Here is a 12,770-nt window from a genome sequence, read left to right as displayed (position 1 = left end):
CTGGCAATTATCTTATTTGGATTTATGTAGATTATTCATCATTGACGTATTACAAGATTCGTTTCGAGTGGCTTATTGCACCGGCAGACATGAAGGTGAGTTTTCACATTAAAATGATCCAAAGAAATGATTTTTTTTAATTTGTAATAATTAATTAAAAATGAATCAAAGTCATCTACATATATCAACTCACCTCTAGGAAACAGATGTGATATCATTTACATTTATAAAGTGCCGAATTCGATGACAGAATGGCAAGCGTGCAAAGAAAAGTCAAAATAAATTAAAGCAAGCTGTAAGGAAGAAGAAGGTTTGTTTCAAATAAATTTTTAATCAAATATTTGAGTAATCCAATGACCATATTTGACCAATTAATTTGTAAGAAAAAAGTGCCGGATCCGATGACGGAATGGCAAACTTTCAATATAAATAGGAGTTGATCAAACGCTTTGCGAAAGTCAAAATAACTCAAAGTGAGCTGTAGAGGTATACATCCAGAACAAGGAGAAGATTCATAAGTATAAAGTTGTTACTACCCAGCTTAGCAGTAGATGAATGCACATGGAACTACAGGATATACATCCAATAATTTAATAGGTATAATCTGCCTTCATCATCAGTAGTTTAGTAAATTAGATAAATTTAAGACTAGGATTTAATGGCTTCAATCAGCACTCATGTGGTCATTGTATAGTACTCTTGGAAGAATGTATTTAAAGAAACATTCAACTGCAAACCAGAATTCCTCATTACGATTTTCTGGAGAAAGTTGCTGCAAAAGAATTCAACTCCCTAAAAGACGTTGGCCACTTGGAACAAATTAAAGATAAGTTCGACTGTATAGAAGAAACTCTAGAAGAAGGTAACTGCATGTAATAAGTCAAGGAGACATTCAACTTAAAAACGGTTACCAAGAGTCCAACTGCCTGGAAGAAATTAAGGATGATCTAACTTGCCTGGAAAAATTCAAGAAAAGAATTTAGTTCAAAAAAAGTTAAAAAAGAATCAAATGAAACAAATCAACTAAAACTTGGAACAAATCAAAAATTCAACTGAAAAAGTCAGCAGTAGATGAATGCACATGGAACTACAGGATATACATCCAATAATTTAATAAGTATAATCTGCCTCCCTTATCAGTAGCTTAGTAAAGTAGATAAATTTAGGACTAAAATTTGATGGCTTTAATCAGTAGTCGTTGCAAGATGCTGCTACTCGTATGGTGATTCTATAGTATTCTTGGTAGAATGTATGGATGGCCTTAAAGAAACATTCAACTGCAAAGAAGAATTCTCATTACGAGTTCAACTACTTTAAGGAAGTTGACAAAGTTACTGAACGACTTAAGTAACTGCGTCGTATAAGGCAAGGAAAAATTCAACTTCCTAGTAAACCAAGAGTCCAAATGCCTGGAAAAAATTAAGGATGAATTAACTTGCCTGGAAAAATTCAAGAAAAGAATTTAATCCAAAAAATGTTGAAAAATGAATTAAATGGAACAAATCAAAGATTCCACCGTCTGGAAACAGTTAAATACAAATCCAATTGCTTGGAACAAAGTCCAAGAAGAATTCACACCTCTTCATTGGCCTGAAATCAAAGAAGAACTTAAATTGCTCAAAAATATCGAGTAAGAATTCAAACTGTAGAGGCATTCTGCCATTGAATTCGGCACCGAGGCAAATATTCGATGAACGAATATTATAATTTTGTCTTATAATGTTTCTAAATAATTTAAATGCAATTCCTATTACTTTTGTAGTTCCTCCATTAAAATATTGTGATAAATTTTGTCGAATGCTTTAGCACGGTCTATAAATACGACAATATTTGTCATTTTATACCTATTTCTAGATTTATATGTTGGCTTGATGATAGACATCTTTAATTAGGAATTCTTCACATTCTAGAGCCTTATTCATAATAAATATAAATGGTTCAAGTATGAAAGGAGCAATTTCTTCAATTAAATCACTCTTCATATTATCGTGTCCTGGAGATTTATTGTTCTTTAATTTTTTAATACAATATTGTACTTTACTACTTAATACCATATAAAACTAAAGGCATTAGAAGCATTTGAAATTTTGTAATCACTATTTAATTCTTCAGTCAGCACTCATGTGGTGATTCTATAGTACTCTTGGTAGAATGTATGGATGGCCTTAAAGAAATATTTGACAGAAGAGAATTCCTCATTACGATTTTCTGAATGAAGTTTTTGCCAAAGAATTTAACTACTTAAAAGAAGTTGACAAAGTTACTGAACGACTTAAGTAACTGCGTCGTATAAGACAAGGAAAAATTCAACTTCCTAGTTAGGCAAGAGTCCAACTGCTGGAAGAAATTAAGAATGAACTAACTTACTTGAAACAATTCAAGAAAATAATTTATTTCAAAAAAAGTTGAAAAAGAATCAAATGGAACAAATCAACTGAGGCTTGGAACAAATCAAAGATTCAACCGTCTGGAAACAGTTGAATACAAATCCAGTTGCTTGAGACAAGTCCAAGAAGAATTCAAACCCCTTCAATTGCCTGGAATCAAAGTGAACTTAAATTGCTCAAAAATACTGAGTAAGAATTCAAACTGTAGAGGCATTCTGCCCTTGAATTCGGCACCGAAGCAAACATTCGAGAAATCCAATGAACGAACATTATAATTTTGTCCTATAATGTTTCTAAATAATTTAAATGCAATTCCTATTATCTCAAAGTTTTGTAGTTCCTCCATTAAAATATTGTGATAAATTGTGTCGAATGCTTTAGCACGGTCTATATATACAACAATATTATCTTATTTGTCATTTTATTCCTATTTTTAGATTTATGTAGTGGCTTGATGATAGACATCTTTAATTAAGAATTCTTCATATTCTAGAGCCTTATTCATAATAAATATAAATAGTTCAAGTATGAAAGGAGCAATTTCTTCAATTAAATCAGTGTCCTGGAGATTTATTGTTCTTTAATTTTTTAATAAATAATTGTACTTCACCACTTAAGACTGATCTATGTTAAAAATTATCAGCTTTATTTATTATTTTACTCGCTAAATTATTTCAGAAATTGGAGCATTTGAAATTTCTAAATCACTAAATCTCTTAGAAAACCTGATAAGAAAAAAGTGCCGAATTCGATGACGGAATGGCAAACGTTATGCAAATCCAAGTTAGAATGTCAAAAAACAAAATGTGCAAGAAAAAGCGAAAATAACAAGACATAAGAAGAATTCAAACTTCTTTAACAAGAGCTTGGAAGAAAATGAAGAGAATGCAACTATCTAGAAAAATGAAGTAGTATTTAAAGTTCCTCAATACCTTATAAGGAATTAAGGATCCAACTGCTTTAGATTGTTACCAAAACGTTCATGTTCATACCAGCAAATATTACACTAATAACTAAGTAAAGTACAAGAAACTGATAAACCTAGAACAAACTTACCCTTCTTGACCCATAGACCATAACCTCTTTAGCTGCCTGGAACCAAGCAAGAATTCAACTTCATAAAAAATACTAAGTGAGAATTTAACCTCTAGAGGCATTCTGCCATTGATTTTGGCACCAGGGCAAATATTCAAGAATGGTTGACCTAGACCATGTAACCCTCGAACCCCCGTACGTACTTAAAGCTATTAATAATATTATCGGAATTTACAGAAAAACGTTAAATTTCGAGCAGAAAATTTTCATTGTGCAATCATATGGTAGTGAAAATAGTATGTCGTTAAAGTACGTTTTTGAAGGATCTCTTAATGAAGAAACGTGTCTTGTGATTTTTTGAAGAATACTTACTACCTTTACCAGTACCAGTATTACCTTTACCAGTTGATTTGATCAAAGAATAAATCTTTATTTTCAACACGACGGCTGTCCAGCGCGCTCGACTATTTGAGTAGCAGAATGGTTGAATAGAACTTCTTTACGCCAATAGTATTACCTGAGCTTCGCAGTACGATTAGGGAAATCAAAAATAAGAGCTCTTCTGGAACCGATGGATTCACGGCCAGAGTGTACATTAAACCATCTTACAAATTTAATCGACCTGTCTTTTCAAAAAGGAGTTTTTCCCAACTGCCTTAAGAAAGCAATAATAATCTACATAAAGGAGGAGATAAAGATCAGTCTTCCAACTATCGCCCAATTGCTCTTCTTCCCACACTATCAAAAACTATTGAAAGATTAGTGAAAAAAATCATTTCTACTGAAATTTAAAATACTTACTTGGATTTTTAAATATAACAAATGCACAAATGATGCTATGTTTTCCCTTTTTAATAATGTATACTGTAGCTTAAACAACCAACATCCTACGGCAACAATCTTCTATGATTTTTCTAAAACTTTTGATTGCTTAAACCATAATACCTTAATAAAAAAGTTGCAACACTACGGGTTTAGAGGTTTACTCCTCAAATGGTTTAAATCATATCTCAATAACAGGAGTCAGTTTGTGAGGATTGATGCTACGATGTCTTCTTGCAACCCAATAAAATGTGGAGTGCCTCAAGGTTCAGTGCTTGGCCCTATTTTGTTTCTCATATTTATCAATGATAGTACGACTCTAATCTTCTCTGCCTTAACATCTCCAAAACTAAATTTTTGTCCTATAAAAATAATTGGCAATCTTTTATACTGGATAACGCAACCATTGACGAAGCCGACTCAGTGAAATTTTTGGGGTTTACTGTTGACAAGTCGTTAAAATGCACATTAACCTTTTAACAAGAAAATTAAGCTCCGCTTGTTTTGCGCTAAGATCAATTTCCAAGGAGCCTAAGCCTGTCAACCTCTATAACAGGGTATTTTTCCCTCTTTGAATCACACCTTCGTTACGCCCTTCCTTTTTGGGGTGTGTGTAGTGTCACTCAATTTGACAAAATTTTCAGGCTTCAAAAGAGATCTTTGCGTTATACACTTAGACTTAATTATAGAGCTCATTGCCAGGATTTCTTTAAAAAATTTAATATCTTAACTTTGCTGTCACTAGTTATATTATACTAGTTATATAGCACGTTTCATGAAATTCAGATAGGCCATATCATAATTATCCTCTCAGAAACGCGGAGTATGATTTATATCTGCCTACTCCACATTCAAAAGCAAAAAAAATGCACAATCATTTGCCATTGAACATCAAGTCCATCACATCTTTTCCTACTTTCTGTAAGGCATTAAAATCATTCCTACTGGAGAGAGCCTTTTACTCGGTAAACGATTTTTTTAATACTTAATTTTAACTTTACACACACACAGATTGATTTATTGTTTTTATATGCACTGTTTTATGTAGCTGTTTCTATATCTTACTTTTCTTTTATACTTTTTTAATGAACACTTTTGTATATTTTTATGTATATACTTTTTTGCTTTCTTAGGTTTCCCTTTTTTTTTCTTTTTTTTGACATTGTATACATGCAATTGTATAATTTTTAATTTAAAAAAAAATTATTTTTTTGTGTGTTTTATTTATTTATTTATACTTTTGACCACATACAATTATTGATTTGTATAATTGTTGTTTTATTTTATTTTTGTGTGTTTTGTTTGTTTTTATGTCTACTTTAGTTATCAGCTTTGTCTACAAATTGTAAAATTTTTTGACAATAAAGCGATTGATTGATTGATTGAACTTTTCCGAATCAATGGATTGGACGACGCGGCCCAATTGACTGGCCGCCAAGATCACCTAATTTAACCACATCTGATTCCTATTTATGGGGCCGGCTCAAGCAAATTGTTTATTTCGAGCCATTACCGAATTACTAAAACAAAGAATTAGAGACGCTTGTGATTTCCATTGAAGAAATTAGAAATTCTTTTAAAATGTTTAGGAAAGATATTAAAAAATGTTTCGATAATGGAATAGCTACATTGAATTTAAAATAAGTAAATAAAATAAATTTACTTGTTAAATTAGATGTAGTATGTACATTTTATTACAAACATATTTTTGAGGATGGTTTTTAATACTTAGATCAGTGCTAAATAAATTTGTTAATTTTTCTCTAATAATGAATAAATAAAAAAATTAATTGGTACACGAAACGTAAAAATCAAAATAGGCCTATGATTATGAAACTCGGTATTTGGGCATAATTCTATTGCATTCTAAACAACTTTTTCTTATAAACTTTTTTTATATCTTGCCTAGAAGAAACCTACTTTACCTACTCATAAAATTTGAAAAATGCTCCCATCAAGGTATGCTTGACTTAAAAAAAATAAAAATATGCTAAATTTTATTTTTTGATCAATCAGGGCTGGATGCCAAACGGTCAAATTTTAACCCCAAAATTTTTTATCATTTTTACGTATAAATTCGCTCATCCTGGAACCCACTGTCTATTATAAGACATATTTTTCAGATCTACCCAAAATGCGAACACATCGAAGTCTCAATGATCACATCCTCCCTATTCGGCATCTTTCCCTCTCAGTTCATGTTTCAATCAAACGCAACTCTTCAAAAATATTACAAAATCTACGCTTACGTGATCGCCGCTTACTTTAGCGCCCTTATAACGACTCAATACATGGAACTTTACGTTATCATCGAAAAGTACGGAATGAAAATGGACGCCATTTCCGCCAATTTAACCCTTACTTTATTATATACGATTGTTGACATCAGACAGTTTATTATTAAATTTAATCCGAGGTTTAGGAACCTTATTGGGTCGATGATAAAGCAGGAGGCTTTAATTTTGGGTAGCAAGGATAACGCGGTAAGTACTAATCAATAAGTACTAATTCTGTTGTTGATACTATCAAAAGCCTTTGACAAGTGACAAATTCGGACAATATGCTCATATGCAATTCTATAAACAAACACATGTAGAAGTTAGCACAGCAACAAATAGATGACTCTCTAAATGATCTTTAATTTATGTATTGTTTTAAACAATTTTTGATTCTAAGGTGATAAAGGCATTTTGCCATTGAATTTGGCACCAAAGCGAATAGTCCCAACGATTGAACTTGACAGTGCCGAATTCGATGACAGAATGGCAAACTCTTCTTTAAATGTGTAGATTATCAGCATCTATAAAAACTATGCGAAAGCGACCCGAAAGAGATCGATGCTCTATGTTTCCGTTATCGCTTTCATAGCAATGCAGTACTTTCTAAGACCATTGTTTCTCCAAATAAAGTATCAAGTGGGTAATGAAACGATATCAGTAAAATCCTTACCTCTCTCTACATGGATACCTTTTGATATACAAGCCCATTATTTGGTAAGTATTTTATACCTGAATACCTGATATGTCTCAAATGGAATTTATGTTTTAGTCAGCGTACCTCTGGCAACTAGTATTTGGATTAATTGGAGCGTCGTCTATAATGTGCACGGATATTTTCATGTATAATCTGATCTCTTATCCCTGCGGACAGTTACAGATCATGCATTACATTTTGAAAAATTTCGAGCAATATCAGGACAAGTGTAAGAGGTTGAGTGGGATTTCTAGCGAAGAACTTGCCGGCTGTATGACTTTTTATATGATTATTGAGGAACACAAGAAAATTATCCAGTAAGAATTGCATAGTTCTCTAAAACTTTTTTGTCTCTCCTATTGTTGTGTCATCAGCAAACAATTTACATTTCACTTGCATATAAAGGCTCCTTGAATCATTGAACTATACTTATAGAGCCAACCAGATGATAGTAGCAAGAACTATACCTCTACCTCTTAAGACATTTAATTAAATTCAATCAGAAGCATTGGATAGGTCGCAAAAGACTGCTGCAGAGACTCACTTGGCAATATTCTAGTCATAGAAACTATAAGGAATCATTAAGGAGACTCTTCTCTAGTAACGACAGATCTGACTTTAGAGTGATCTAATAGAATATCTAACTTCAGAAAATATGTCTTAAGACTGACACGATGATGTAGTGTCATCAGTCTTATCTAAGTTCATGACTGAGAAATAATAGATACTGCATCAGAAAGCTAAAAGTGCCTAGACCTTGAGGTCAGATTTAATTAGAAGAACTTATGTATAAGTCTTAGTTTCAGAGATATGGCCGTTTTTTGCTGAGAATGTCAATATATTTTTTTTACATTTTCTCAAATTCCAAAGCTAATATTTCTATTACAAAAAAAGATATAGAAAAAAAATTAAATAGGTGTCCAATGACTGAATTAGAAGAATCTGTGTACAAATTTTCAAGTCTCTAGCTCACTTAGTTTCAGAGATATAAGCATTTTTTGCTGAGAATGTCAATATATTTTTTTGACATTTTTGTCAAATTCCAAAGCTAATATTTCTATTACAAAAAAAGATATAGAAAAACATTAAACAGGTGTCGAATGATTTAATTAGAAGAATCTGTGTACAAATTTTCAAGTCTCTAGCTAATTTAATTTCAGAGATATGGCAATTTTTTGCTGAGAATATCAATATATTTTTTTTGACATTTTTCAATTCAAATTCCAAAGCTCGTATCTCCATTACAAAAAAAGATATAGAAAAATTCTGAAATAGGTATCCAATAATTTAATTAGAAGAATCTATATATTAACTTTCAGGTCTCTGGCTCACTTAGTTTTAGAGATATGAACATTTTCGTCTGAGAATGTCTATATATTTTTTTTTGACATTTTTGTCAAATTCCAAAGCTAATATTTTTATTACAAAAAACGATATAGAAAAAAAATGAAATAGGTGTCCAATGACTGAATTAGAAGAATCTGTGTACAAATTTTCAAATCTCTAGCTAATTTAATTTCAGAGATATGGGCATTTTTTTGCTGAGAATGTCAATATATTTTTTTGACATTTTTCAATTCAAATTCCAAAGCTCGTATCTCCATTTCAGAAAAAGATATAGAAAAATCATAAAATAGGTGTCCAATAATTTAATTAGAAGAATCTATATATTAATTTTCAGGTCTCTGGCTCACTTAGTTTTAGAGATATGAATATTTTCGTCTGAGAATGTCTATATATTTTCTTTTGACATTTTTGTTAAATTACAAAGCTAATATTTTTATTACAAAAAACGATATAGAAATTAAATTAAATAGGTGTCCAATAATTTAATTAGAAAAATCTATGTACAAATTTTCAAGTCTCTAGCTAATTTAGTTTCAGAGATATGGGCATTTTCTGCTAAAAATGTCAATATATATATATTTTTTTCCCAAATTCCAAAGCTCATATCTCTATTACAAAAAAAGATATAGAAAAATTCTAGAACAGGTGTCCAATAATTTTATTAGAAGAATCTATATACAAATTTTCAAGTCTCTAGCTCACTTAGTTTTAGAGATATGGTCATTTTCTGCTGAGAATTTAAATATATATATTTTTTTATTTTTTTCCAAATTCCAAAGCCCATATCTCGATTACAAAAAAAGATATAAAAAAAACTAAAATAGGTGTTCAATGATTTAATTAGAAGAATCTATATATAAATTTTCAAGTCTGTAGCTCACTTAGTTTCAGATATATGGGCATTTTCTGCTGAAAATTCAAATATATTTTTTTTTTAATTTTTTTCCAAATTCCAAAGGCCATATCTCTATTACAAAAAAAAATATAGAAAAAAACTAAAATAGGTATCCAATAATTTAATTAGAGGAATCTATATACAAATTTTCAAGTCTCTAGCTCACTTAGTTTCAGAGATATGGGCATTTTCTGCTAAAAATGTCTAAATATGTTTTTTTTAATTTTTTCCCAAATTCCAAAGCCCATATCTGGAGTACAAAAAAAGATATTAAAAAAAACTAAATTAAGTGTCCAATGATTTATTTAGAAGAATCTATGTACAAATTTTCAAGTCTCTAGCTCACTCAGTTTTAGAAATATAAGCATTTTCTGCTAAGAATTTCATGTTTTTAATAATTTTCTCCAAATTCCTAGTCTAATATCTTATTTTAAAAAAAATAAGGCTGAAAGGGCTAGAGGCAAAAGATTTGCCCAGTATACTCACTAGAGAATCAACATATTGCATTTTGCTTCACAAAACTACTATTGCAAATATATAATTATCTGCTAAAGGAATTTATCTGGACCTCAGTTGCTGAAAACGAGCGTAATTTGAAGGCATTCACTCACTTACTACATTCTAATAAAACGCATTCAGATTCACAGATTTTGCTTTTTAAGTGGCCTCAAAAAAAAAAATCTAGAGGTGATAAATCTGGTGATCGTGGAGGCCATTCAGCACCTAACCTGGAAACGTTTTGATTCAAATATTGTCGAACGAATAAGGCATAATGTGGTAAGGCTGGAACATTAACATATTTGTCATTTTGATTTTCAATTATAGCTGGATTATTGGCCTCTTATTGTCGCAGCACCAAGTACTTTTCAGGTGTGAGATTTTCAGATAAGAAAAATGAACCGACTAAATTATCATAAAACATTTAATTTTTAGTGGGTATTGGATGTGTGCCTCACAAGTCGTTTACAAAAAAATAACAAATAAATTCATACATTTTGGCATATATGATACAGTTGTACTGTAGAAGCAAAGCGTACATGTATACGGCACCAACAAATTAAATAAACAGCAAGTTAAAATAGTACCAGTTGACCAATAACGCAAGGTTCACTTTATGCATACTGATTAGGAGTGAAATTCGTGGGTCTGAAATCGGATCAAAATATTCTACGGTTGTCAAGGATTCTATAGTTAACTGACAGAAAATGGAGTATGATTCTAGAGTCTGAAATGAACAACATCTCTCCAACTTGATATGAAAAATAAATGCATATGAGCAAAACGTACATTCATATGGCACACACAAGAAACATTGGCTGCAACATTATTCAATACCGTTAATACAACATGCATATGACACCAACAAAGTTGACCTTTGTTCATTGATCTATCTTACTTAGCTTCGCATTAAAAGCTCAAATTAAGATGGAGCCACTGTGAAGAAATTTAACTTCCCATCATTCACTATAGGTAAAGAGTTGTGAATACTTCAGTTTTTGCAACTAGAAAATGGCGTCAAACGCATGTGACAAGTCAAAATACCAATATGGTCCCCTAAGGAAACACTTACTCTGCTTCATTAGCAAATTTTTATTTTTTTTAGATTTGTTAACGATTTCAACAGCACCTTAAGCATGTCGATGGTGTTTGATTTTCTGCAGAGCTCTTTGCAAATCGCTTCTGTGATATCACAAATAATTGGGGTACGTTAACCCTTTTATTAAATAAGCTCATTAAATAACTTTGTGATTTGTAGAATCCCCTCACGTACGACTTGTTTTTGTTTGTTTTCTCAAGTTTCTCTGGTATGCTTTTGAGGCTAATTTTATACTACTACTATGCGAACGACGTTATTCTGTTGGTAATTTTGTCCAAGTTTTCACTGTAATAATATTATTGGCTTCTGTATTTGAAGAGTACCGACCTTTCTACGGCACTGTGGCAAAGCAAGTGGTACAACCAAGCAGCAAAAATTAAATATATGATGCTGATCTTTATAATGAAAACTAAAAAGCCTTTGGAGTTTAATATTGGTCCTTTTAGCGTTTTGTCTTTGAACTCTTTTATCGTGGTGAGTATTAGTTGTTATTTTTTCAATTTTTGATACTACACGCTCATTTTTCAGGTTTTAAAGGCTTCGTATTCTTACCTCACTTTAATGTTTAACACGAGCAACACTCAGTAAAAATACTCTCTAAATATGAAGACATATCCTTAAAATGTAGTTACAAAGTTTTAGTGGTACTAAATCTTAATAGACTAGCAAACGAGCAAAGATATGCATTTGTTGCAAGTATTTTTATTTTTTGCCCTCTAGAAGATAATTCCCACATCACCAGTGACCAGTCACTTCCAAGTCTAATATTTCAAAAATTAATAGAGCGAATTCTATGAAACATAATGCAAAATACTTAGGAAAGCATCCTCAATAAATACTATTTAAGGTCAAATCCATTCCAAGTAATCGTTGTTAACATATCCACATTTTTATCCAGTAAAGTGATTTGCAAGTGGAGATGCCACTTCCAAATGGAAATATTTCGACCTTCCTATATAAGAGCAAATTCAATGCCTATAATTTTAGTGTGTGTAACATTAAAAGTAAAGCACTTTAACTGTCTGAAAGAATAACTGTAATTATTATTTATTGAGAAAAATTAAAAAATGAAAGTCGTGTACATTTAAGTTATGCATACATTTATTTAATTAGGTTTGCGTTATTTTATAGGTATTCATAGACTACTTCAAGTTGAACTGCCTAAAGATTTATTTCAACTTAAGTTTCAACTCTAAGGTGACTACTTACTTTCGAGTCCAATATCTCCAAAACTAATAAAGCTAATTTTATAAAACAAAATGTAGGATACTAAGAAAAGTATGCTTAAAAAATATTGTTTAAGATTTAAGTCATTTTTAGCAATTGTTTTTATGGTATTCGAATTTTTGTCCAGTGAAGTCTAAAAAGCAAGTTCCACCTTTAAGGTGATCACTCACTTCCAAGTCCAATATCTCAGAAACTAATAGAGCCAATTTAATGAAACAAAATGCAAATTACTTAGTAAAGTATGTTTAACAAATACTATTTAAGGTTTTAGCTATTCTAAGCAACTGTTTTTAAGATATCCAAATTTATTTCCAATGATGTCTAAAAAGCAAGTTAAATCTTTGAGGTGACTACTCACTTTCGAGTCCAATATTTCCAAAACTAATAAAGCTAATTTTATAAAACAAAGTGTAGGATACTAAGAAAAGCATGCCTAATAAATATTGTTTAAGGTTCAAGTAATTTCAAGCAATCATTTTTAAGTTAT

The 12,770-nt window shown here is 31.0% G+C and overlaps 1 protein-coding gene across 1 annotated transcript; it reads left to right on the top strand.

Moving 5' to 3' along the window:
- Positions 1–89: 89 nt before the first annotated feature.
- LOC126745288 (uncharacterized) lies at positions 90–11,517 on the top strand. The gene is made up of 6 exons (XM_050453054.1): positions 90–95; positions 6,368–6,727; positions 7,034–7,237; positions 7,293–7,534; positions 11,063–11,162; positions 11,216–11,517. The coding sequence occupies exons 1-6, from the start codon at positions 90–92 to the stop codon at positions 11,345–11,347; spliced, it is 1,044 nt and encodes a 347-aa protein (XP_050309011.1). The 3' UTR covers positions 11,348–11,517.
- Positions 11,518–12,770: the final 1,253 nt, after the last annotated feature.

Source organism: Anthonomus grandis, chromosome 15, assembly GCF_022605725.1.
Source record: "Anthonomus grandis grandis chromosome 15, icAntGran1.3, whole genome shotgun sequence".
Taxonomy (NCBI): Eukaryota; Metazoa; Arthropoda; class Insecta; order Coleoptera; family Curculionidae; genus Anthonomus; species Anthonomus grandis.
The sequence above is the reverse complement of the archived record's forward strand: the minus strand, read 5'-3'. Positions and strand labels throughout refer to the sequence as shown.